The sequence below is a fragment of the Podarcis pityusensis genome, assembly GCF_964106645.2.
Source record: "Podarcis pityusensis genome assembly, chromosome: 5".
In the NCBI taxonomy this organism is placed as follows: domain Eukaryota; kingdom Metazoa; phylum Chordata; class Lepidosauria; order Squamata; family Lacertidae; genus Podarcis; species Podarcis pityusensis.
This window is the reverse complement of record NC_138032.1, coordinates 96,379,364-96,404,468: the sequence shown is the minus strand read 5'-3', so window position 1 is coordinate 96,404,468 and position 25,105 is coordinate 96,379,364. Positions and strand designations below refer to the sequence as shown.

The 25,105-nt window shown below is 44.7% G+C and overlaps 1 protein-coding gene across 2 annotated transcripts; it reads left to right on the top strand.

Moving 5' to 3' along the window:
• The first annotated feature begins 491 nt into the window (after positions 1-491).
• SULT4A1 (sulfotransferase family 4A member 1) lies at positions 492-24,792 on the top strand. Of its 2 annotated transcripts, XR_013986402.1 has the most exons (8): positions 492-942; positions 15,596-15,726; positions 17,767-17,847; positions 17,959-18,085; positions 20,207-20,301; positions 22,193-22,331; positions 23,701-23,816; positions 24,652-24,792. XR_013986402.1 is itself a non-coding variant. In XM_081005727.1 (7 exons), the coding sequence occupies exons 1-7, from the start codon at positions 774-776 to the stop codon at positions 24,762-24,764; spliced, it is 855 nt and encodes a 284-aa protein (XP_080861853.1). In that variant the 5' UTR covers positions 492-773; the 3' UTR covers positions 24,765-24,792. The 2 variants fall into 2 exon arrangements, 1 of the variants encoding a protein (XP_080861853.1); XM_081005727.1 differs by lacking the exon at positions 23,701-23,816.
• Positions 24,793-25,105: the final 313 nt, after the last annotated feature.

The window sequence follows — 25,105 nt, the reverse complement described above, 5'->3', positions numbered from 1 at the left end:
TGCCCCAAGGAGCATACAATCTTGGATTTGTAAGAAATCGCACACGCCCCCCAATTTAATGGGAACAATGGTTGCGCCAGTTTCTTATAACATTTTGGGAAGTTTGCAAATTATTTGGATTTGAAGACTGAACAAATATTGGCTTGTAGAAAATGGAATCACTGGATGTTAAGGAGTGAATACTATATTCAACTGAGAGAGAACCAGAAGTCTTTTCCCATTCTCTTCTCTTTCTTTCTCTTTTCTTCTTCTCTTCTTCTTTTTGCTCCTGTTCCTCCTTAGATTAGATTTTTAAAGTATTTCCTTTAATCTGGTGTATTACAGAAAGATATATTGTCCTGGGTATGAACTTTTCTATATCTTTTGATAAGTATAAATAAAAACAGGAATTTCCAGCCCTCGAAAGAGGAAAAGGGGAGTTTGCAGAGTAGTGGCACCCTGAGAGCTGCGAGGCAGGCAGAGGGTTAATCCCCGAGCAGGCTTGCCTCTCCGTCTTGTTGTTGCAGGATCCATTCTTGCCTGCCTAGCGAGCGGTCCTGCATTACATCACCACCTCCATAGCCCATTCGCTGAAGGCCGGTCTCTCTCTCTCTCGGTCTCTCTCTCGGCCGCCTCCCGCCTGCCCTTCTCCCCAGCCTGCAGGGCTCGAGCCGGGCTTCCTCGTCGGGCGTGCCCGCTTCGGGGGCGAGAGAGAGAGAGGGGCAGGGAGCGCGGGGCGCCTGGAGCATCCTTGATGCGCCTTGGCCTCGGCTGGGCTGCAGGGAGGAGCGAGGATGGCGGAGAGCGAGTGCGAGACCCCCAGCACGCCCGGGGAGTTTGAGAGCAAATACTTCGAGTACAATGGGGTGCGCCTGCCCCCTTTCTGCAGGGGGAAGATGGAAGAAATCGCCAATTTCCCCGTCAGGGACAATGATGTCTGGATTGTTACCTATCCCAAATCAGGTAAGGGCCACGGCTGAGCTGGGTGGAGAGGGGCTGAGAAGGAAGGGAGGGGTCACGCATTCTCTCCCCCCCCACCCACCGCATTTAAGGGATGGGTTGTTTTTCCTCCCAGATTTCACCTGTCCCCCCCCCCCCCAAAAAACCCAAGTTCATGCAATGAGCATTGTTTTTTCTGACTCCTAACAAATGGATGCTATGTAATGTTGGGCTGTAACTGGCCTACTACAGAAGCGCATGACGTAAATCACATTTTTATACCTTGCTATCTCATTATCTTGGTTTTAATATACATTCAGTGCTGCAAATGCGTGTGCCAAAACAAGGGTGTGTGTGTGTGCATAGGTGAATTAATTTTCTCAGGTCCAAAGTTGCTGCCTTTTAATTTGATTCCCTGCAATGCCTTATATGTGGAGCAATAACGAACAGCAAGATTGGATGCCTGGTTTCTGTTTATTGCGATGTGTTTACTTGGAAGTAAGTCCTCCTGAGTGCAATGCAGTTAGCATCCTAGCAGAAATGGCCCAAGGCATCTGGGGACCTGAATCAGAAAACCCAAAGGATACTCACCCACAGGACTGGCCCAGGACATGTTGGCACCTGAGGTGAACCACAAAATGGCACCCCCCAAAAAAGAACAACAGGAAGGGGGGTAAAATTAATATCTACTTTGGGATCGGCTGCCCCTCTGGACCCTTTGCCTGAGGCAGACCATCTCACTCTGCTTAATGATCTGAGAAGGCTTGATACTATGCAACCCAGAGGCTCTGAGACCTGTTTTAATTTAAGGTTGTGGCAAAGTAAGAGGAAAGAGGCTTGCAAGTTTCCCAATATGTATTGACTGATTGCAGAAGAGATTTAAAATTAGCTTGCTACCTATCTTTATTGACAATCTCCCCTCCCACGACATAAGTGATTGCACGTACCTGAAAGGATTCCATACCACAAGTTTTGGGCGACTTCCGCAACACGAGAGGTGCCATCAAGGAAGGATGAGGCATGCTAGTTAAATGGAGCCATTGAATTCCAGGTACCAAGGACAAAAAATAAAACAAAATGGTGTAGACCACCCTCTGCTCATGAGCACCAGAAGGCACAGGAAGATTGCTTTCGGAAATAGGATATTGGACTGGATAGACCCTCAGTCAGATCCAGCAAGGCACGGTTGTGTTCCTATGTTCACTGTCTCTAGTGAGTCTCCTTGGGAGAAGGGTGGGCCACCCTGACTGCAAATATGGACCTGCTAACAGGTCTTCAGAGGGCCCGCCAATTATACAAGGGTTTGATTCTGGGCATCTGCATGCAAAAGCAAAATTCTGCAATGTCAGAACCGTGCGCCCCTCCCCCACGAAGTGGCAGGCTCCTTGGGATACTCCCAGAGCCCTGTAAGCAAGGAACACCCACTGGGTGTGTGGTGGGGGAGTGGAGAGAATAAAGAAATGGAAAGCAGGGTATGGAGGGGCTTCCTTGATATTTATTTACCGTATTTTTCGCTCTATAGGATGCAACCGACCATAGGACGCACCTTGTTTTAGAGGGGGAAAACAAGGGGGAAAAAATCTCCTCCTCTCTGCTCAGCGCCCCTTCAGCGAAGTGGCAGGAGAAACAGAGCCCCTTCCATTTCTCCTCCCACTTCGCTGAAGGGGTGCTGTGCAGCTCTCCCTCTCTGCTGAAGCCAGGAGAGTCTTGCTCTCCTGGCTTCAACGCACCAACCCCTCTCGCTCTCCAGGCTTCAGCGAAAGCAACGCGAAGCCTCTGGAACGTGGAGGGAGTGCTCCCTCTGAGCTTCGGAGGCTTTGCGTTGCTATCACTGAAGCCAAGGAGCCTGCATTTGCTCCATAGGACGCACACACAATTCCCCTTAATTTTTGGAGGGGGAAAAGTGCGTCCTATAGAGCGAAAAATACGGTATGTATGTATGTATTTATTTATGTGCTGCCCCCCAAATTTGCATAAGGTTGTGATTGCATATGCAAAGTAAGCAGCAGAACCACTGTATTTTAGGAGGCGAAACCATTAAATACCTTTTCCCTTGCCATTGGCTAGCCCCTACGGTAAAAGTAGATAGATAGCCCCGTATCCTACTCACTTAAGGGGAATCTGATTACAATGGGCAGGATTATCTTGAAGGAATGGCACCAAAGCACATTTCTCAAAAATACTTAGTGTGTGCAGAAGGCTCTCTGCTACTTCATCTGTTTGAAGCTGTAGGCCCAGGTTTGACTCTAGTTCCATACAACTAATCTCACTTAGCAACATATCAAAAGACAAATCTAACCTGTATTTTAGTGTTTTGTTGGAAGCCGCCCAGAGTGGCTGGGGGGACCCAGCCAGATGGGCGGGTAAATAATAATAATTATTATTTAGTGAGGCCCAGATAAGTATTGAAATATAGATGCAGATATTGACACACATCTGCAACCATGTAGGCTGTGCATGAAGAAGGCTGTTTCAGGTGTGTTGAATCAGGCAGTTCCTTATTATTTTCCAGAGCTTGCTTCTGTAATTTACATGTGCTTAGAGCCCAAAAGTGGGCATGGGAGTGCAGCTTCTAGACATCTATCACATTAGTAACTTGTGATCATGCTACACCTTTTGTAGCAAGTGTATTTTGTTCACCCAAATGTATGGATAGGATCAGTGTGCTGTCAACCTAGGTTCCCATCCCCCATCAAAAATATGTTGAGAATGCACTGTATTTTCTTCAGAGAAATGAGGACTTCACTGGATGTCATGAAGGGCTGACGCATGGCTCCCACTGACTTTGTAACCCTGTTGTTGTTGTTGTTGTTGTTGTTTAGTTGTGTCCAACTCTTCGTGACCCCCTGGACCAGAGCACGCCAGGCACTCCTGTCTTCCACTGCCTCCCGCAGTTTGGTCAGACTCATGTTTGTAGCTTCGAGAACACTGTCCAACCATCTCGTCCTCTGTCGTCCCCTTCTCCTTTCCCAACATCAGGGTCTTTTCCAGGAAGTCTTCTCTTCTCATGAGGTGGCCAAAGTATTGGAGCCTCAGCTTCAGGATCTGTCATTCCAGTGAGCACTCAGGGCTGATTTCCTTAAGAATGGATAGATTTGATCTTCCTGCAGTCCATGGGACTCTCAAGAGTCTCCTCCAGCCCCATACTAGTAAAAGGAACCCATAGAATCATAGAATTGTAGAGCTGGAAGGGACCAGGAGGGACATCTAGTCCAATCCCTGCAATGCAGGAATCTTTTGCCCAACGTGGGGCTCAAACTCACGAACCAGAGATTAAGAATCCCATGTTCTCTACTCTACCAACTGAGCTATCCCATGATGTGACTTGTTTGCATTCAGCATTTCCCCACTCACTCAGCAAGCTTTAGCCAATAAATTGGAGTGAGAGTCGAGCAATGCTGAAGGTGATAACATCACTCCATTGTCTCTTGAGACAGACAGATGCCAACAACAGCAGCTTTTATCATCCTGAACTGTTGTGGGTGGACAGGGCAGGGCAGGGCAGGTGTTGACTGCTGGAGTCCACCCACGTCAGGAGAACCAAAGGTTTCCCACCCCTGATCTAGTGAAACCAACATGTGATGTGCCATACAGAGGTCTGGAAGGCTTGAATTTGGGTCACAGGTTTCTGGTTCCTCACACCTGGGACTCATCTACACTAGTCAATTATACTGTTATAACTGCTTTATAAACATGTGACAGCAGATGGCACTGTAGAGCAGTGATCTGTCGCCAGTGGGATTTTGCATTGAGGGCTTTTATAGTTTTCCCCCCTCCTATAGTGTTTTTTTAATCAGTATAGATCAAGCCCTGGTCTGCAGCCTTGAATCAACAACTGCTGTTTTGCAAGTGAAGGGACTTTGGCTGATGCAAGGTGGTAAAAATGCACATGATAATTTATCCATTCCTGCAGCAACTCCTCCTCCTCTTTCCGCGTTCCATGCCATTCTGTGGGTCCTCCCAGTCATCAAGAATGGCTTTTCGCAGGGCTGCAGCAAGGCAAGATCTGATGGCAGGAACCATATTTGAGCACAGAGTGACCAGAAGCACATGCCATTCTAGAACAGCATGAGCTATAATGGAAGCTTTCAACCAGGAGGCTTGGAATGGAAGCCACATGTGACTCTTGGAACCAGAAAGATTTGGTTACAGACAGATGATTGGTTTCTACTAGGGAAGAATGTTGGACTGCTCCCAAGAAGAACAGGACATTTTGAGTGTGGACAGAAAAAGGCTAGAGTCACACAAGCCCTCCACTCCCAGCTCCTGGTTGAAAGCATCCATTGCAAGGCAGGCACATAATGCGGATTAGGAGGTCCTCTTCTCTATTGCTTTGGTGGGCTGCTTCATCTCCCAGCATTGATTCCTGACCCATATTTCAGCTGGGTTTAATTCACCAGGGACGCAAGTGGCGCTGTGGTCTAAACCACTTAGCCTAGGGCTTGCCGATCGGAACGTCGGCAGTTCGAATCCCCGCGATGGGGTGAGCTCCCGTTGCTCAGTCCCTGCTCCTGTCAACCTAGCAGTTCGAAAGCATGTCAAAGTGTAAGTAGATAAATAGGTACCACTCCGGCGGGAAGGTAAACGGTGTTTCTGTGCGCTGCTCTGGTTTGCCAGAAGCGGCTTAGTCATGCTGGCCACATGACGAGGAAGCTGTATGCCAGCTCCCTCGACCAGTAAAGCGAGATGAGTGCCGCAACCCCAAAGTTGTCCGCGACTGGACCTAACAGTCAGGGGTCCCTAAACCTTTATCTTTGCCTTAATTCACCAATTAAAACAGCCTGCAACACTGGAGTGGAAAATGTATTGAGTGGCTGGAAGGCCAAAACTCCCCCTCTGAAAACCTCCAGCTGCCGTTTCCAGATTCAGGTTCAGGTAATTTGCCCCCCCCCCCTTATAGGTGCAGGAGATACCACCCTGGACAAATAATATCTTTGTTGCACAATGTAGGAGAGCTTCAGGAGAAGAGGGCACACACCTGAATGAAGTATTTATTTGCACCTGCTTATTGCAGTATTCAGTCATCATTTTTACTGTTAAGGATTCTGCCATGTCCTGGGCAAATGTTCACTTGAATGTGGTAGACTGCACCGATGCAACAGTAGCGTGCGAATGCCACATTAGAATTGGCTGGCTACATCTTTATTGCTTTCTTTAGCTGTACATCTGAAATATTTATGGCATGCAGGAAGCAAAGCACTAAAAGCTCTACTTGATTCCTTCCCCCTCCCAAGTCTTTTAAAACGTTTCTCTTTTATGAATCCTGCACTAGATTCATATCTGTTGCAGCCTTTGCTTAATTGTTATTTTCCTTAAGGCTTGATTCCTTGCAAGTATGCTAAGAATGTGTCTCTTAACCACACCATAACCAGACGCAAGGTGTTTTTGACCTGGGGAAGTATTCAAAGATGGGATTCTCTTGTCCGCAAAGGAAAACAAGAAAAGTGGTAACATTTGTGATTCTAGTGCTTGTGTAGATTGGATATTACAGCAGAACAGACCCCAGTTGAGGTTAATTTAAAATTGATTTAGGCCTTGTAAGCATTAGCTCTAGTTGCACTTTTTGAATTGTTACATGTATGTACCAGGATGTTTTTATTTGCTGGATGAAAGGGAAATGCTGTCAACTTTTCCACTTTCAACTTTTCCTTGCATAATTACATGGAGACTTTCCCCCGAAAATTCTTCTGATTTGCTATCTCCAGGCACATGTTATAAACACCACTCTCTTGAGCATTAATCTCCTTCAGACTCTATTCACTTGCAGAGAACAAAAAGCACATGGCGCTTGCTCTTCCTATTTTCAAGCTGCTGGTGGGACTTGCATGATGGACATGCACAAATTCATTCTGCATTCAGAAACTTGCACATCTCTCCAAAAGTAGCTTTTCAGATATTATTCCCAAAAAGAAACCCGCACTTCGTGTTTCCCTGTAACCACATAAGTGGAGGTGAATGTGGATTCTAAAACAAAGGAGGCCAGGGCAGCAGTAGAAGTTGGGTGATAACCATGGAATTCTCAGTCAAGTGGGGGGAAATGTCTGGTGAGCTGTTGCAAGGAGAGAAGCGCTCATCACCACCCTTTGGCAAACCCATCACTTTCCCCTTACATGTGCCCCCAGTCCTGCTTTGCCTATTGAGAAGCAAGTATAGGGCTGGAAATTTTGGGATTATTGCCGACGGAGCACACTCAGACTAATGTGTGGCTGAGGGAGCAGTGAAGAGATCATTCTTTGTTGTCTCTGTTGCATCCTCCAGGAGTTGCCCAGAGGAGCAATGCTATGTGGTCTGGAGGTTGGTCACTCACTTTGAGGGTAAAATTGATTGGCTCCAGTGATTTAGATACTATGATTGTGGCAGTGTCAGCCGTGGTGCCAAACATAACATTTCTATTGTATATAGATATCATTGTTGTAAACCACTTTGATTTTTTTTAATTGCATAACTGCATATAAATATTTGTATAAATAAAAATTAATATCTGACCTCATTTAAACAGATGCCAGTCACAGTTCACTGCAGAAATAGGAAAGTATAAATACCCTAAAATTAAGCCTGTTTGTTTAGGGCCACTACGACTGCAAAGATTTGCCACTATATGTTTCTGCAGTTGCATAGAGTTGCCTTTAGGGTTGCCACATATGAATGTGTTTTATTCCTGGAAACAATGCTGTAAATTATTGTACTGCTTTTTTCATCTTGCAAATCTGGCAGCTTGACACAGCAGAGCTGTTCAAAACGAGCAATGAAGCCATCATTCTCTCAGTGGCACTGCACATGTTATTTGCTAGATTTTGGTCTGTGGAAGAATCTGCTGTCAGCAGCAAGCAAGCATCTCCAGGGCTGATGCAAACTACAGCTGGTCTGCTGTTCTCACTTTCTCAAGTGCCTTTGGCTGCTGCCACCATGAAGTGATTGAGCGGCATTACAGAGGTAGCTTGTGGCAGTAAATACACCAATTCATTACTTAAGCCCAGTGTTAAGTTGTGGGCGAACATAGCAGACGACACAGCGATTCTTCAAACAGCTCTTCTTTATTCAGATGTCAGAAAAGAACTAAACTGAGGGGCTCAGTCAGCCTGCTTATATAGAGCTCCAGAACAATGTAACTGTTGCCATTTTCTAAAACTATCCAATCACTGAATGTCACTTTTCGATCCTTCATTTGCATACAAAACTATCCAATCACTGAACGTCACTTTTCGATCCTTCATTTGCATAACTATCTACAGTACCCCCCTGCTGGCCCAGGGTGAGAACTTCAGTACATAACACCCAGAGTCCAGGCTTAATTTATTAAAAGAAAAAATGACATAACCGTCAGGCAAGAGTATGCTGGAGATTCACAAAAGTGATACGTAAGGGTGGGTATAGACAACTATTTGTTAAGTGGCAATGTCCCATATTTGCATATAGCCCCTGAGCAGCCTCATTCTGGCAAGCCAGAATGGAGGAAGCTGTCTTAAGGGGTCCAGGTGGTTCTATGTTCTCCACCAGCCTTCCTCAAATGTTATGCTGTGTACTACAACCTCCATCACCCTGACCATTTACCATGGTGGTCACAGCTGATGGGAGTTGCAGTCCAAAACATCCAAAGTTCCCCCGGTTGGGGAAGGCTGATACACAATGACTGCCAGCGATTCTGCAAAGTTTCAGAAAGGAGAATTTTCCAGCCCTACCTGGAGGGACTGAACCTGGCGGTGTTTGCATGTGCTGTGCTTCCTCGCTCTATCGGAAGGCAAAATATGACCATACCATTCTGTAGGCAAGTCAAAATGTTTCTTGTTTCTGGCAGTTGGAGTCCAGTTATTCTGAAGATGGGATTTTATCTATTTTGGGGTCTGAAAGCTAGTGGCTTACAGACGCTCCCTCGGCCAGTAAAGCAAGATGAGCACCATAGAATCATAGAATCATAGAATCATAGAGTTGGAAGAGACCACAAGGGCCATCGAGTCCAACCCCCTGCCAAGCAGGAAACACCATCAGAGCACTCCTGACATATGGTTGTCAAGCCTCTGCTTAAAGACCTCCAAAGAAGGAGACTCCACCACACTCCTTGGCAGCAAATTCCACTGTCAAACAGCTCTTACTGTCAGGAAGTTCTTCCTAATGTTTAGGTGGAATCTTCTTTCTTGTAGTTTGGATCCATTGCTCCGTGTCCGCTTCTCTGGAGCACCACAACCCCAGTCATTCGCAACTGGACTTAACTGTCAGGGGTCCTTTACCTTTTAAGCTAGTGTTCTTCAAATTTTGGTCCCCAGATATTTTTTTTGAATATAACTCCCATCATGCCTAGCCAGGGCCAATGATCAGGGATGATGAGAATTCTACAGGGATGATGAGTCCAACATCTTCTGGGAAACCTGCTCAGCTCATCCATTAACAGTGGGATTCTGCCTCAACTCTATGATGGCAGCCAATATGGCGGTTCTAGATACTAATACAATCCAGACCATCTGTACAAACTGCATAGAATTAGGGGCTTGGAGTATCTCGGCGTCTGCCACAATCATGCCAAATTTCAGGCACTTACGTTGTCAAAATGCTACAGTAAAATATTTCTTCTTGTTTGTTTGTTTTAACAGCTTACAATTGTTTGTCCTATAATTACTGGTGATTTTCGTTCTTTGTTTCCTGCCCCTGTAATTTTTTTCTTTAGTGTACAACTTTTGTTGGTTTTAAAAATTAATTTACAAAGATAACAAAGGAATCTAGAAAGATAAATAAATAAGACACACACATATAAATATAGAAGGTTTTAATTATCTTTTTCAGCACATATATCTGCAATAAAAATGAATATTGTTCCCAAGGTAATATTTTTTTACTACAGCATATTCCAACTGTGTCAACAGAGAGAAAAATACTAACCTGGCAATGTCTTTTAAATAAGTTTGTATAGTACAGAATATAAGCAAAAGAAAGCCTAGAATATAAGCAAAAAAGAAAAAAAAGAAAAAGAAAAAAAGAAAAAGAAAAAAAAGAAAAAGAAAAAAGATAGAAAGAAAAGAAAAAGGAGGCATTTAATTCCTAATTAAAAAGCATACTGTCAGGCTAATGGAATAGTATGGTTATCTGGATGTTATCAAGGATCTGTGCAGGAGTACATAAATGTAGCTGTTAGCATCTTTATTACCAGATCTGGTAACACTATGCTTAATATATCCAAATAAAATTATTAATGGATCTAGCAGGGTTCATACTGATACAATACCATAGTACATTTTTTAAAAAAATTCTGTTGCTTTACTGTATTACTCAATTACTGATGTTGTTTTTTATTTTAACCAGACCCTCAAATGAGCTCACATAGCTGCTTTGTAATACTTTTTAATAACACAAGGGAGGGATAGTCCTCCATCTTTTACTGGTCTTAAAGGGTATCTTTCAGGTTTTGTTCCTGCCCATAAAAAAATTTATGACCATTTTCTGCTAGTTTGTGATGGTTTCCTGAGGTACATTCAAGATTAGAAAGAGTTTCATTCATAACACTGATGTTTTAAAAACTGATATCTTTAGGTTTTGTTTTTATTTAACAAAATGTACGTTCTACTTGTTTGTAACAAAACCTTTAAGCAGTTTACAAAGAATACTAAGAATTATTGATAAACCAGATAAAATCAAGTAATTAAAGCCATTTCTAAAACCATTAAAACCAGAAGTTATTTACCTGTCATACTAACTGGCCCGTCATATTAATTAACTCTTTTTGTGATTCCAAATTTTTCCACGATTTAGTTCAGTTAGTTCGTCTGTACCTGGTAGATTCCATACCCCCCCCCCTCTTTTTTTTGCTACTACTAATTATTCTGCCTTCCCTTAGGGGAGTAGGGCTAGCCTACATGCCATTATCCCAGGTGCCTGGTTTCCTCCAGAGGCTGTTGGACTCCATCTTCCATCAGCCCCAGACAGCAGATGGCTAATGCTCAAGGGATGATGGGAGCTGGAGTCCAGCAACCTCTGGAGGAAACCACATTGACTATCACTGAGTTATCTGTTTTGTGCTTATGACGAATCTGAAGCAGGTAAGGTTGAGAGAGAGGAAACGACTGGCCCAAGTTCACCCATTAGCGGTGATTTGAACTCAGGCCTCCTTGATCCCAGCCTGACACTATATATCCATTATACTGACACTGGCACCGTTCCTTCAAGTGAGCTTTCTCATGTTGACTCCGGCTTAGAACCAGAAGCTGTGGTCACTTTTGGCTGATTCGCCAAAAGTGACTTCAGCCATTGTGCATCTCCCTGACCATGTTATTACAATTGTTTGAGAATCCTGATCCTGCTAGCAACTACGAGACCTGACATTGGCACCAGCACCCATGCCTTGCCGTTTTCCGGAAAGGGAACAACATAAATCCGAAAGGTTCCTGGCAATGCAAAGCAAACAAATTAAACAATGGAATGGAAGAGCAACACCTTCTGACCCTGGAACTGAATAATGCAGATCTGTCGTTAATATTAATATAATCAGTATATACATTGACAAACATGAAGTCACTGTGGTATATGTGTAGATTTCACTTGAGCTACTGCACTTGTGTTAAGAGGCAGCATAATTGCCCTACATAATTGTGTCCTGATGCTAAAATCCATGATGGAAACCAGAGGTCACCCCAGGTTGCAAAATAATGTCCTATTCTCCTCTAAAACCACTTCCAGCACTGGAAATTATACGTCTGTCTTCATTCTGAGTCTGAGCCTTTCTGATGCAGTTATTGTAAATGTTAGCATCTAAAACAGTATAGCAACTGTTGCTAACTACATTGAAATTTCCTAGCAGTAAAATGGAAAGAAACTCTTCCACAGTACAGTGGACACTCAGGTTGCGAACATGATCCGTGCGGGAAGCACGTTTGCAACCTGAAATGTTTGTAACCCACAGCACCATGTCTGCACATGCGCGGGTCGCGATTCGGTCTTCTGCACATGCGCAAAGCGCAATTTAGTGCTTCTGCACATGCGCCGAAATCCGGAAGTAACCCGTTCCGGTACTTCTGGGATCGGCACAGTGCACAACCCGAAATCGCACAACCTGAAGCATCTGTAACCTGAGGTTTGACTGTATATGGGAAGATGTGTCCACAACTATCAATTTTTATAGTGACTGGAGCCAGTGGCGTAGGAAGCGGGGGCAGAGGGGGAGGGCCACCCCGGGTGCCATTCTGGGAGGGGTGACAAGATGGCCCCTGCCTCTCCCCAGCTGTAGAGCGGCTGAGGGCGCCCGCAATCCGTATGGGCGCCTCTTGCGTGCCATCCGTACAGGCTGCCACTCTTGCGCACGGTGATTGTAGGGGCTTCTGCGCATGCAGTCCCATATGGGCTGTGCTGCCCCGGATGTGGGGAGAGTTCTTCTGCCACTGACTGGAGCTGACGTAGCTCCAGTGTCCCAAACTCCCCTTGTTCTAGGCACATTTTGCGACAGGGCATTTCATTAGCACAAGCAGTTTCTGAGCTCTGGGCTCAGATCTTCATACTGCGCTGAAGATTTCAGATTAAAACTGCAGAGTGGAAGGAAAGGAGGACCTTTTTCTGCCTTCCCACTTCCAGCTACACTGTGAAGACTGGAGAAGAGATCCTCTTAAGAATATTAGGGGGTGGGGGGTGGGCAGGGGACGGACCAGACCACGTGAAAAACGAACATAATATTTTAGCTGCAGTTCATTCATTTTCAGCTTTGTATTCTTGTTATAAAAAATGTGCCTAGACATGCCCTTGCTGCACCCATAACCTAGGTTTACGGTGCCATTTAGCTCCTCACTTTCATATCTCAGTTTCTAACACTGGTCAGCCCCTACTTTTTAAAAGAGGCCATTATTTTGAATTGTGCAACATTGGGTCTGCCTGCTGACTCTCTCCCATGAGCCTTGACAGACACAGGCAAAGGGATTTTTACCCAAGGAATGAGAAATCCAAGCCAGGGAACTTACGCCATCAGCTCCTGAAGAGATAATTCCTTTGTTGCCATGTAAAGGCAGGTGACGTGGGGAGCCCCAGGGGAGGGGGAGGAGGAGACTGGTCAAGTTCCCTAATTGCCTTGGGGTAAATTCTGCAAAAATATTCTCAGTGGAGGGAGACATCACAATTAGAAGTGTCAAGTTTGACTGAAGTTCAGCCATGCCTTTTTCTGCATGTCCATAGAAGGAAAAACAAAAATTAAAATGTGTTGCCTGACTCCCCATCTCTGGAGATACAAAAACTAAATGTTAACTTTTGTTTACTATTCAGCCTGATGAAGTGTTCTGAAGAACCTGAAAGCTGGCACACCAGTTTGTGAATTTTTGATTGGTCTGATAAATATATTGCCCTAACAGGGAAGTTGGGGTGGGTGTTTTTCTTATTGGTCAATACAGGTACCTTTACTTTTTGTTGGGGGGGAAGGATAATTTTAAGAGGAATACAAGTGCAAAAGCTCAGGATTTTTTTCTTTTGCAAAAGGTAAATCTCCCCCAAAATTTTGGAATATAGTTTGTTGTTGGATTTCCTTAAAATGTGCACATACTAATATTAATACCAAAAGAGGACATGAGCCAACAAGAAAGAGGACCACACAAACTGGAATGGGAGATCATGGAATATAATCGTAGAGATGGAAGGGACCCCAAGGGTCATCCAGTCCAACCCCCTGCAATGCAGGAATCTCAACTAAAGCACCCATGGCAGAGGAGCCCCCAACCTCTGCTTAAAAACCTCCAGGGAGGGCAAATCCACCACTACCCAAGGGAGTCTGTTCCACTGTTGTTGGTTTTTTTTTTTTAATTAAAGATTTTCTTGTTTTACAGACGTACATGTAATGCCTCTTGTATTTTTTTCCATGTAACATTTTTACAAATCAGTTTCATTTGTTGAGAAATTGGGGGGGGAGATGGGGGGGTCGGGTGGCAATGTTTCTATTTTGCTTAATGCATGTAGGTTCTCTGCTGATCATTGGTGTTCCTTTAGTGGTGAGAGAGGTTGGGGTTGGCCTAGGGTGTGGCTGTTCATTTGTGGTTGGCTGTGGCGATCTTTGTTTTCGTGTGTGAGTGGGGTGGGTGGGTGTTTTGGATCAGGTTAGCCATATTGATTTGTATGCTGTTGGTGGATTATTGTCATTGTCTTGTTGGGCTGTGTATGTGATAAAGGGGAGCCATACAGGGGTGAAGGTATCTTCTTCTATTTGTTCCCATGTCAGTTTCAGTTTGTTGGTTAATTTTTCTAGTAGGGCTGTTTCCCATAGTATTTGGTACCATTGGTCCATGCTTACAGTGTCTGGTCATGGTGTTTCTGGCTGCTGAAAGTAGGTGGGTTATGAGTTCTTTGTGGTGTAAATGGGCATTGTTGTCTTGGAAGATGTTTAGTAGGGCCAATTCTGGGGTGATGTCTAATACTTGCTTAGTTATTTTACATATTTCTCGTATGGCTATTGTCCAGAAGAGTTGGATTTTGGGGCACTCCCACCACATGTGGAGGTATGTGCCTGTGGAGGTGCAGTCTGTTCCACTGTTGAACAGCTCTTAGTTTATTTTCTTTGTATATTTTCCTCAAAGTGCTGTTAAGTCATGTACCGTATTTTTCGCTCCATAAGACACACCTTTTTCTTCCTAAAAAGTAAGGGAAAATGTCTGTGTGTCTTATGCAGCAAATGCATGGTCCATGGAGCCGAATTGCCCAGGGGCGAAAAGCAGATCATGCTTTTTTCTCTTTTTTTTGAAAGAGTGAAGTGGATGTTGAAACAAAGCTGCTGATCGCAAGCGATCAGAAGCGAGATAAGGGACGCTAGCGATAAAGGAGGCTGCCTGGGAGGGGGGAGATAAAAGCCCACGGATCCTCAGGATTTTTACATTGGGTCACCCCAAATTCACCATCAGATCACATAGCATGTCCATGGCTACAGCCTGCACCGAAAAAATCACGCATCCACTGTTTCCTGGGGCTGCAGTGGCGCAAAAACGTGGTTACAAAGCACGGATCCACATGGATCCTCAGGATTTTTGCATTGGGCTACCCCAAACTCACTGTCAAATCACATGCCTGTGGCCGCAGCATGAACCACAAAAGTCATACATCCACTGTTTCGTTCAGAATATTTTCTTTTCTGGTTTCCCTCATTTAAAAACTAGGTGCGTCTTATGGTCAGGTGCATCTTATGGAGCGAAAAATACTATTTACCGACTACTTTACAAAAATTAGCGTCCAGAAATTCCTCAGGTGGAACTCTTAAGCTAATGGATTCCTTCAACATACTATACAGGGAGCTGAAATGGGGAGGAAATGGAGGCCGCATCCTCTTTCCAGGAGATATCAGCAGCAATTTGCTTTATGCTGCACTTTTGAAACGATTGAGTTAGCAAAAGCAGCCCTGAGAAATATAATCCTGAGTGCACTCATGAGGCAATGCTTTTGGGGGTTTTAACCTGTGGATATTGTCCAGCCTCTGAGTGTTTTCCTTGTTCAGTCATATATAAATTAAGGAGATGATTTGGTGCCACATTACAGATCTTTGACCAGAATGGGTGTACAACCAAGCTTACAGCATGAGGGGATGATAGCTTACATAATTTTTTAAAAGGTTCTTAAACCACTATGTCCAGAGGTAATATCTTAGCCTCCGGATGTCTTGGCTACCACTCATATCGACCCCTTCCAGCAAATAATGTCTGGATTGCCATCTGTTATCTCATGTTTATTTGATTTGCAGGCACCAGCTTGTTGCAGGAAGTGGTGTATCTCGTGAGCCAGGGAGCCGATCCCGATGAAATTGGGTTAATGAACATAGATGAGCAGCTTCCAGTCCTAGAGTATCCTCAGCCTGGGCTGGACATTATCAAGGTACGTCTTAATCGACTGAAAACGTGTTGACCAGTTGCAATTATTTTCATTTTACCTCTGCTTATTTGGCTTCTATTTTCAGAGCTCCCTTTTAATTCCCCTTAAGTGTACTGGAATGATTCATAATTTATTGGGTTGCCCTAATAGTTTGCTGAAACGTTTTTGTAAGATTTATTATGCTTTCAGGTAACATTCAGCTGCTTAAGTGCTTCAGCGAGAGGACCGGTTTACCTTTCTTGTTCTGAAAGTGGAGTGTCCCAAGGCAGCTGCTTTGCATGTTACCAGGAAGTGCCAAAGAGGAACTGTGTATTCTCCCCCATCAGAATTTGGAAATTCATCAGGTCTTTTCTTTGTTGTCTTTTAAGTAAATATTCCAAACACATTGATTTGGGTTTTAACACAGGCTCTTCTCTTCATCATTTGCAGTCTTTCCCCATTTTCTTCTTTTGTGTTTCATGTTTTATTAGACTGCAAGTCTATTGGCAGGGACTTAGAATAACAGAATTATAGAATTGCGAGGGACCACGAGGGTCATCTAGTCCAAACCTATGCAATGAAAGAAACTTTTATCAAGCTTGAACCCGACAAAATCCGTCAAGTATGTTTTTTCCAGTACCAACTTAACATGAAACACATCACTGGCATATAGCATCATAAACCTGAATCTTGGAAAGCACTGTTCTAAATGAAAATATACCCTGGAAGGTGGGTGGATGGGTAGATTTTTATTTTTTTAAGTTTCTTAGATTTCCTCCCCGTCCCACCCATTTTTTAAAGATAACTTTTCATGGTTTAAATGCTCTAGAATTATATTAAATCACAATTCAAAAATTCCCCTCAAGGAGGTCAGGAAAGGAGACTCGCCACCTTTCCAGAGAAATAGTTCTTTATTGCCACCACTTACTGAGCACGTGGCTGTTTCAGGAGAAGGGCATCTGGTTGGCCACTGAGAGTGCAGAATACTGGACTAGACGGGACTTTGGACGGATCCGGCAGGGCTCTCCATGCATTCTTAAGAGGTGTGAGAGAATGTCCCTTCGATATCTTCTTGCTGTTTCCTGGAATATGGTCACACCAGCCTGCTTTTAAGCCACACCTGGGAGTCTATTTAATGGATAGCTAAATGCAGCAAAATGTATATCCAAAGAGAATTTCTGCATCACAAGAAATGTGCAAAAACAGCACAGCAGTCTTGCTCTCCACCCTTATCCAATAGACAGGGCATCCTTCCCTATCAAAACATTATACTGAAACTGCATGGAGTGCGTAAGTCAGGGGTGTGTAACTAGAGAGGAGCTCCAGTTTTTTGTTGTTGTTTTTTAAACAGCCCCCGGTGTGTTTTCTCAAGTGGTGTGTTCTATTTAATTTCATTGGTGCATCTCTCTAGCTAAAATGAAACCATCGGAGGCAGCTGCTCTCCATTTCTCCAGGGTCAGCTGAGGGCAGCGCAGTGTCTGTGCTGTCATATTTCCCCTACTGGAATCTATGGTGTGGACGAGGGAGGAAGAATTAAATGGGAAAGAACACCATTGATCAGTGGATTTTAATAGAACCCCTTCTCTTTTCTGAATCGGAGTCTGGGTATTAGTCTAGTGCTGGAAAAGTGAGGCCTTAACAACTCTGCAAGTAGTTTGCTGGAATTGCTTATTAAAATGCTTCAGCAGTCCCTTTTGACTCACCTTCCTGACCTTTGGTTTCAGTTTTGTGTCTCTCTATATAACATGCTGCTCAAAATGCCCAGGCACTGGGAATGTGGCCTGATTCATGTACAACTGGAGCAGCACAGAAACCAGTAACAACCACAGAGAGAAAACATGTGGCTCTTTTGAGCAGCAGAGAGGAGTGTTGACTGCATATAGCAAAGAAACCGAAGCATGCATGTTCCTGTAGTAGTAATTTGGTGTCTGAACTGCCAAAGCTTTTGGCTGGAAATATGAAACTGGAAGTTATGAATACAAGAGCACAACAAAGAGGAATCTGGATCACTTAGAAGAAGGGATATATTATTTATTGGTTTGTTTTCCATCATGTCTTTTACAGGAGCTTACGTCTCCCCGCCTCATCAAAAGCCACCTGCCATATCGTTTTTTGCCTTCAGATCTACACAGTGGTGAGTCCAAGGTAAGAATGGTTAGCTTTGTATTATTTCTTCCCGGTGTGTTTTGTGAAATGGAGCAGGGTAGGGTGAGAGAAATATCCACTGATTAAGATGAATAATTTCCATGTTCTTAGGTAATCTACATGGCTCGCAACCCCAAAGACCTGGTAGTGTCTTATTACCAGTTTCACCGCTCCCTACGAACCATGAGCTACAGAGGAACATTTCAAGAGTTCTGTCGGAGATTCATGAATGAAAAGTGTAAGAAAGTTTGACACTGGCTATTGGCAGTACCTTTTAATGTTTCAAATTCTTTTCTGCACCACTTCTTAGGAACAAAGTGTGAAACCGTCTTGCTTGTAATGCCTCTAAAGTTCTGGTTCAAACCGTTCATGTTGGCATTTGCCTTCACCTGATGGAGGGACCTCCACCACACACCTTGGATATTGAGATGGATGCTCTGCATCAGCAATGAGGAACCTGTGAACTGCAAGGCCTTGTTGGGCTGCTGCTCCCTTCAGCTCCAGCCAGCATGGCTAATGGTCTGGGAGGATGGGAGTTGTAGTACAACAACATTAGGAGGGCACCAACTTGGAGAAGGCTGACGTAGGCACTTGCTAAAGATGAATCTCACATGAAATGCAGCTGTAAGATGCAGAAGATTCTCTCTGACGTCACCAGAAGTCGCTAAATATATTGGAATATATTCAGAGATTGCTTTTTGGTGCTCCCAAAATTTCCTTTCCCAGAGGAATGTATGCAAAGTCTGGGTCCCTTCCCTGAAATTAATCCCTTTGTGATGCCTCTGTCTGAATGAATTGGTGTGCACATCTGAGCATCCATGGAATTACAATGAGTGAATATAGACAAAATGAAGCACCCTTTATGATGACACTAAAGTTGCATTGGAAGGAAGAATAAGACAGAGATGATTACAAGTGCTGCCCAAAGGTTTATTTAGCTCCATATCAGAGATGGGGCTGCCAGTTGCATTCACTAACCACATAGCTAAAACATGGCAGCGTGGTGATGGCAGGGGTAGGTGATTATTTCATCATTCAGGTGGTCCCATCTAAAGTTCTGGAGGCCTTACCCCATGGGCAGCCAACTTCTTTAGCAAGTGCCCAAAGTATATTACAGTAGGTAGGGAATGTTGAGGGTGGCAGGAGAGAGATATTGTTTATCAATATCCTTCCTAACTTCCGCTAGCAAGTTTCTTCACTTAACAGTGTGCATTCCCCTTCTTATGCAGCAGAAAGCTGGTTGCAAACTCGTGTGAGACAATAAGCAGTTTGAATCCCTCCTGAAAGAATAAAGACACCACAGTCTTATCCATAAGTAACAAAAAATAGTTTTACTCACGATCAGGCAGAACACAGTGTGATCCCTGAAGGCAGGCTTTAAGCTTAAAGTTACAAACATGTACAAACAGGTTTACCCCATATGGGAGATAACCAGGAGACTGCTGTGGCAGCCAGCAGTCCAGTCCAGGTGATTCAGGAAGCAGACAGGACAAACAGGAATGTCAGAGAGAGGGAAGTGGCTGCGTGACTTGGCCTTTTGCCCGGTCTGGGAAGGTCATGCCCACCTAGTAGTCACATGCAAGGAAGGATGCTCCAGGCCAGGAGGAACAGGAAGTTTCGACTGACTGGACCAAACATTCCCTTGCATGTCCACTCTAGCAAAACAAGGAATGTTGTATTTGACTGCTCCCAATGGATTACATCCCACATAGTTCACCTCTAGTTTGCTTATAGTACATGTGCAACTACCTGTGCGTTGATGTGGCTTCATTTCTGAGCTGAAGCAGGAAACAAGCAGCTGTTCAGTATGGGAGACGCAGGCAGGAATACAGACCGGACACTATTAATTAGGTCCAGTCAGGTGCCACTGCCCACCACTCCTTGTGCCACTCAAGTTGTCACATCGCCGTTCAAGCCATTGGTCATGTATTCCTAAACTGTATAGGGTTTCAGCTTTTAGTAGGAACCATCATGCATAACTGGGTCAAGTTCTACACCAGAAGGAAATATGTATTCAGACTTAAACATGCAAATGGTGAGTGCAACTTAACCAGATTCACATGTGTTGGTGGTTTTCCATCCCCTCTCTTATGTTTAATTTTCACACTGCCTGCACACAGAATCTGGAGAGGTTTTTATTATTCAAAACAAGGATAACTTGAATATACTTATATTGTAAAGACCGTACATACTCCTCTCTTTAAAAAATTTTGTTCAGAAATAATATAACATAGTTTTTGTTAGAAAACAAGGCAACAAAATTCAGTCCATGCACTTCTTTCCAGCTTTTATGTTTCAGAGAAACTTAACTAAAAGTGATGTCCTTGCATATTAGCCATTCTATTTCCTGTCTCTACAGTAGGATACGGTTCATGGTTTGAACATGTGCAGGAGTTTTGGCAACATCACATGGACTCCAATGTTCTCTTTCTCAAGTATGAAGATATGCACAAGGTAAACTCATATTGTATAAAAGGCTCCCCCCTCTCCCTTTTTACCTATGGACTCCCCCCATCCTATGGACTCCCCCCATCCCACCCCAGGGTATCTCCAATCAGAACTGGAGATACCCTGCTCACTGATACCAGTTAAAATTGGATGGAATTTTGTGACTTGCAGTGATGCTTATATTTTATAAGCTATCAGTTTCTGAATGAGATGGGGTATTACGGTAAATTGCAGGAGAAGCACATTAGTCAAATGAATAAAAGAAAGCAAACAACAAAGCAATCCAAATGAAATGGAGGGGCAAATTTGGCAAATCCAAACCTTGCCAGGATCACAATGAAAATTAGTAAGGCATTTCAGGGCTCTGGGGCTGGCAGACAGTTTCCTCCATTCTGGTGTGTGTGTGTCTTAAGGGGTGTGATCCAGGGGAAGGGAGTAGTGATTCATAAGGTTTTGTGCCTCCAGAAAGGTAGCAGTCAGAGCTGGGGAGAGGTCTGAGCAGTTGGATAATGGGAAGGGGTGTGGGACACGGAGTGTGGGACACAGGGCAGGAGCCAGGACAGAACTCACCAGGAGTGGAGGGAGAGACACTGCCTGAAGGGCCGGGTGGTGGTGGCCAAATCCCGTTCCCCACTCTGTCTTCTCCCCTGATGTCCCCTAGAACCAGAAAGGGCTTGAAGAGCCAAGCATAGCAACAGCTTCTGTGTAGGAGAAGTCACAGGTTGCTTGCTCTCAGTCTGTCAGACAAGAGCACTTAAGTTTGGGTGTTTATGTGGCCACGCTGTTGCTCCGTCAGTCTAGATCAGAGCACGTCTCAAGTGGGGAGGGGGCCTCAGCTTCCTAATTACAGACAAACTGTAAGTTTGTGCTTTGTCAATAAAGAAGTAAACTGCCAGTCAGTTGTCTTCCTTGTGCAGGGTGTGCTCAGGACCGTGGGTGTGGGTGTTTGGGTGTTGGTGTTAGGGGAGCCTTCATCCTTTTTGCCTTTGAAAGAGAGCACCTTTTAGACACACTATTTGTCTTGTTTCCAACTTTGCCCCCTCAGAGCAGAGGGATGTTTGTGGGCAGCTCTCACCATAAAAAGTCCAATCTGTGAGATGGAGCTGAGTGAACAGGATCCCTCTCAGATTTCTAGCCATCTATTACTGGTTTGTGATGGGGTGTGGCCCTAAACTGAGCCCTCTGCTTCTCCCCCACCCCAACAAAAAAATGGCCTGGGCTGCTGCTGTTGGGATGGCTGTGCGCGGAGCACGGGCATATGAATGGGGCTTGGTTAGTGTCAGAATCCACATAGGTAGTGCCCACCAATTCATGCCACGGTTCCCCCCTTGGGAATGCCTGTCTGAATTAGAGCATTTATATCTAGTTAGGCTATTGTCACTCCCCTACATTAGGAAACTGATATTCACAACGCTATTACAAGCCATTTGCAAGGAGTCTTTAAATCTGATTTCAGCCTACTACCCTTGCTGGTACCTTTCCCGGGAAAATCAGAGGCTCACTATGTCAGGTTCCTACTGGAAGACCGGACAAATGTTAGAACATTAGCAGTGACAAAGTTTTTATCGGTGGTTGCAAGATCAAATGAGCCCTATATTCTAAACAAAATGCATGTTTAACCTGGAGGTAGGCTGTATGAATTGTGTATTGTTTTGTAATGATTTGTTGGGTCTCTGGACCGTAATAAAGACTGATGATGATGATGATGATTTCAGCTATTCAGCTGCTTGAGTTAGGACCTGAAATATGAGTCTATACCACTGATTTTAGGGTGCTGCTCTCGACTCTGCTAACACATACGTCTGTGGCTGCTTGCAGGGCTCATTTGTTATTGCTAACCTTCCTCTCTTTTTGACTTTTCTCTTTATTGGCACGTGCATGTAATCTTTCGTCACAGGATCTGGCAACTATGGTCGAACAGCTGGCGAGGTTCCTGGGCGTCTCTTATGACAAAGCACAGCTGGAGTCCATGGTGGAGCATTGTCACCAGCTCATTGACCAGTGCTGCAACGCAGAAGCCCTTCCCGTGGGCAGGGGTATGTGTGCGGCACAATATAGTGCAAATATTTGCAAAAGTGGAAGGCAGATGCTGTGACCCTTATGGGTCTTTTGGGCCTCAGCAACTGCAGCACTTGCAGATACAGAGGTTGAATAGGAGTGCTGTGCCCTTCTCTGTCGTCAGATAATTACTATGATGCCAAGGAGCTTGCCTACAGATTCAGAAGCATGTAGTAGAATCTTTTCGGGACTGGAAAGCAATAGTTTATGTTTGTAGATATTAAAATGCTCCCTGGGATTTTTTCACCCCTTTTTTAAAAACCACCTCCCTAAGCATGGAAAGATAGTGCTTCGGGATGATTCCACGGCATACTAGTTTTCTGTTGGTCCTTTTTTACCATTGGGTTTGGGAAAGGGAAATTGTCAATGGAAGAGCTGTACCACATGCTTCCTGGTGTATGGATTGGCTCAAAATGCGCTGGCTTTTCCAGTGGGCTGTTGGGGGAATAGAAGGAAACCGACAGAGTAGGACAGTGGAGACAAATGGAAGTAAGCATCTGGGCACTGAGCCTCTTGGGCTGGAGACCCTCCTAGATATGAGCTGTTCTGATGATCTAGAAAGGGGGGGTTGCAAATGATTAAGAAAAATGGAACTTCCCTCCTTACAACGGCTCGGCTCCCCTCACCGATGAACACCTTTCACTTTTAAAATTTGATCTTCCACACCCCTTCTCTCCCCACCCTCATTGCCCCCTCCCTATTTCATGTTTAAACAAACTGAACTGCCACTGTCACTTCTAGTATGGCCCAGAGACGTTGCCATCGTGGAGCACATATTTATTTGGTTTGTCCCACAAACACCAATACCAGCTTATTGGAAGTGTAATGAATGTGTTTGCAGAACAGAGGATACAGTGGCTCTGTCTCTCCCACCTTCTTTTGTCCGTCTTCAGCCCAAGGTATCCAAAAGAGGAACAACCAAATTGTCACCTTTTTGCTAATTCTGTCTGGCCACAGTTGTTCTCTTGGTTTCACCTTACTGCCTTTGGACCGGCACTCTGTCCTACCCTTAAACAGCCCACCTCCAGAATGAACTTCATTTGGCCTAGACATTTTCTCTCAGAATATATGCTCAGACTTATTCACTGCCTGCCTTTTATCCATACATGTCTTCTTTTTTAAAATTTGTTTGTTTTGCTGCTTTGCATTTGTGATAATTTTCCGTATTTCAAAATCCAGCCTAAATATCAATATGTGTTTTCTGCCTGCCTTTTTTCATTTGTTTGTGCAATTTAAAATTCTGTGATCAGCCTAAAATTAGTTTATTGCTTTGTTTAATTTACCACCAGCTACATTTTCATTATTTTGCTTTATGTTGGGTTTCTTTCATTTTCCCTCCACTTTTAGCTCCTTGACCTTTACTCAGAAGATAACCCCCCGTTGCTGTGAGAGCAGGCCATGGGTTAGCTTACGTTCCTTACATTTGCTCCATATCCCATCACAAATCAGTTTCATGAACCCAGGTGGGTGACTCTTCGACCAGCTATCCATACACATCCTTGGAAAATGGTTATCTGCAAAATATAATACTTGTTATTTAAATTATCACCGTGGCGGCCAACATTTTTGTGGGCATGAGTGTTGCCAGTCACATCCAAAGGAGGAGATTGTGCCTCTCTAGTGTAGGGGTGGGGGACCTTGTTCACCGTTCTAGGCAGCCGCTAGGGGGCGCCTGTCACTGGTGGGTTGGGTCCAGAGCAGAGGCGGAGCTAGCTGCTACGGCATCCAGGGGCGGGGCTAGCCACCTGTGGGGGCGTCACCCACGGCGAGCTGTGAGCGTCCCAGGGGGGTGCCGCCCACAGCAAGTGTCCCGGGGGCAGCGGCGATGTCACCCCTCCTCAGGAATGACACCCAGGGTGGACCACACCCACCGCACCCCCCTTCCTCCGCCAGTGGTCCAGAGGCCAAAGTGGGCGAGGCAATTTTACATCTATTCTCCCCTATGCAGGCAAACAAGAGGCGTTTGAGTTCAAGGACATGTTCCAGATAAGCCAAAGCTCTCCAGGGGGTGGGAAGCAGGCCTGGTTATGGGGGAGTGGCTTTGTGAGAGATCCAAGGGCCGGATAGAGAGGCCTGGAGGAGTGCATTTGGCCCCCATGCCTGATGCTCCCCACCCTCCCTGATGTACACTATCAGGAATTACAGGGGCAGAGAGAGTGACCAGCAAGCGGGGCAGGGGCGGGGATTCTCTAGCCCTTTTGGAGGACGACACTTGCTGTTTTTGTTAACAGGTCCTGCCACATCCTGTCAATGATTATCGGCTTAATTTCTGGTTCTCAATTTCTCTCTCTTTTCCAGGACGTGTTGGGCTGTGGAAAGACATCTTCACTGTCTCCATGAATGAGAAGTTTGATTTGGTTTACAAACAGAAAATGGGAAAGTGTGACCTCACATTTGACTTTTATTTATAAAGCATAAAGCAAAAGTGCATGATTCTGATATCGGGATCCCAGCTAGAAGTGCTTTCTGCATTCATTTATTACTTGCTGGACACAACACTATACCTGTTGCACATATCAATACTTTAAAAAAAAAGGCACCGTGCATTGGGAAGTGAAGGTAAGAAGAGCCCTGCAAGATTGTGTCAGTGCTCCACCTAGTTCAGTGTTTGCTTTTCAGGTGTGGCCCTGGGCTGATCACCCCGGCTTACACAGGCATAAAGGCACAACAAGCTTTCTCTGTTGGTTTATGGGCATCACCTGCTCACTGCCCTTCATTCCATGGGTTAATGATGCATTGTATGAAGAAATAA

What these genes read in the sequence shown, in the direction of transcription:
- SULT4A1 (XM_081005727.1), top strand. Translation starts at nt 774, where the DNA reads ATGGCGGAGAGCGAGTGCGAGACCCCCAGCACGCCCGGGGAGTTTGAG. An exon ending in CTGGGCTGGACATTATCAAG is followed by an intron (nt 15,727 to 17,766) that starts GTACGTCTTAAT and finishes TGTCTTTTACAG; the next exon opens with GAGCTTACGTCTCCCCGCCT. An exon ending in AGCCCTTCCCGTGGGCAGGG is followed by an intron (nt 22,332 to 24,651) that starts GTATGTGTGCGG and finishes TCTCTTTTCCAG; the next exon opens with GACGTGTTGGGCTGTGGAAA.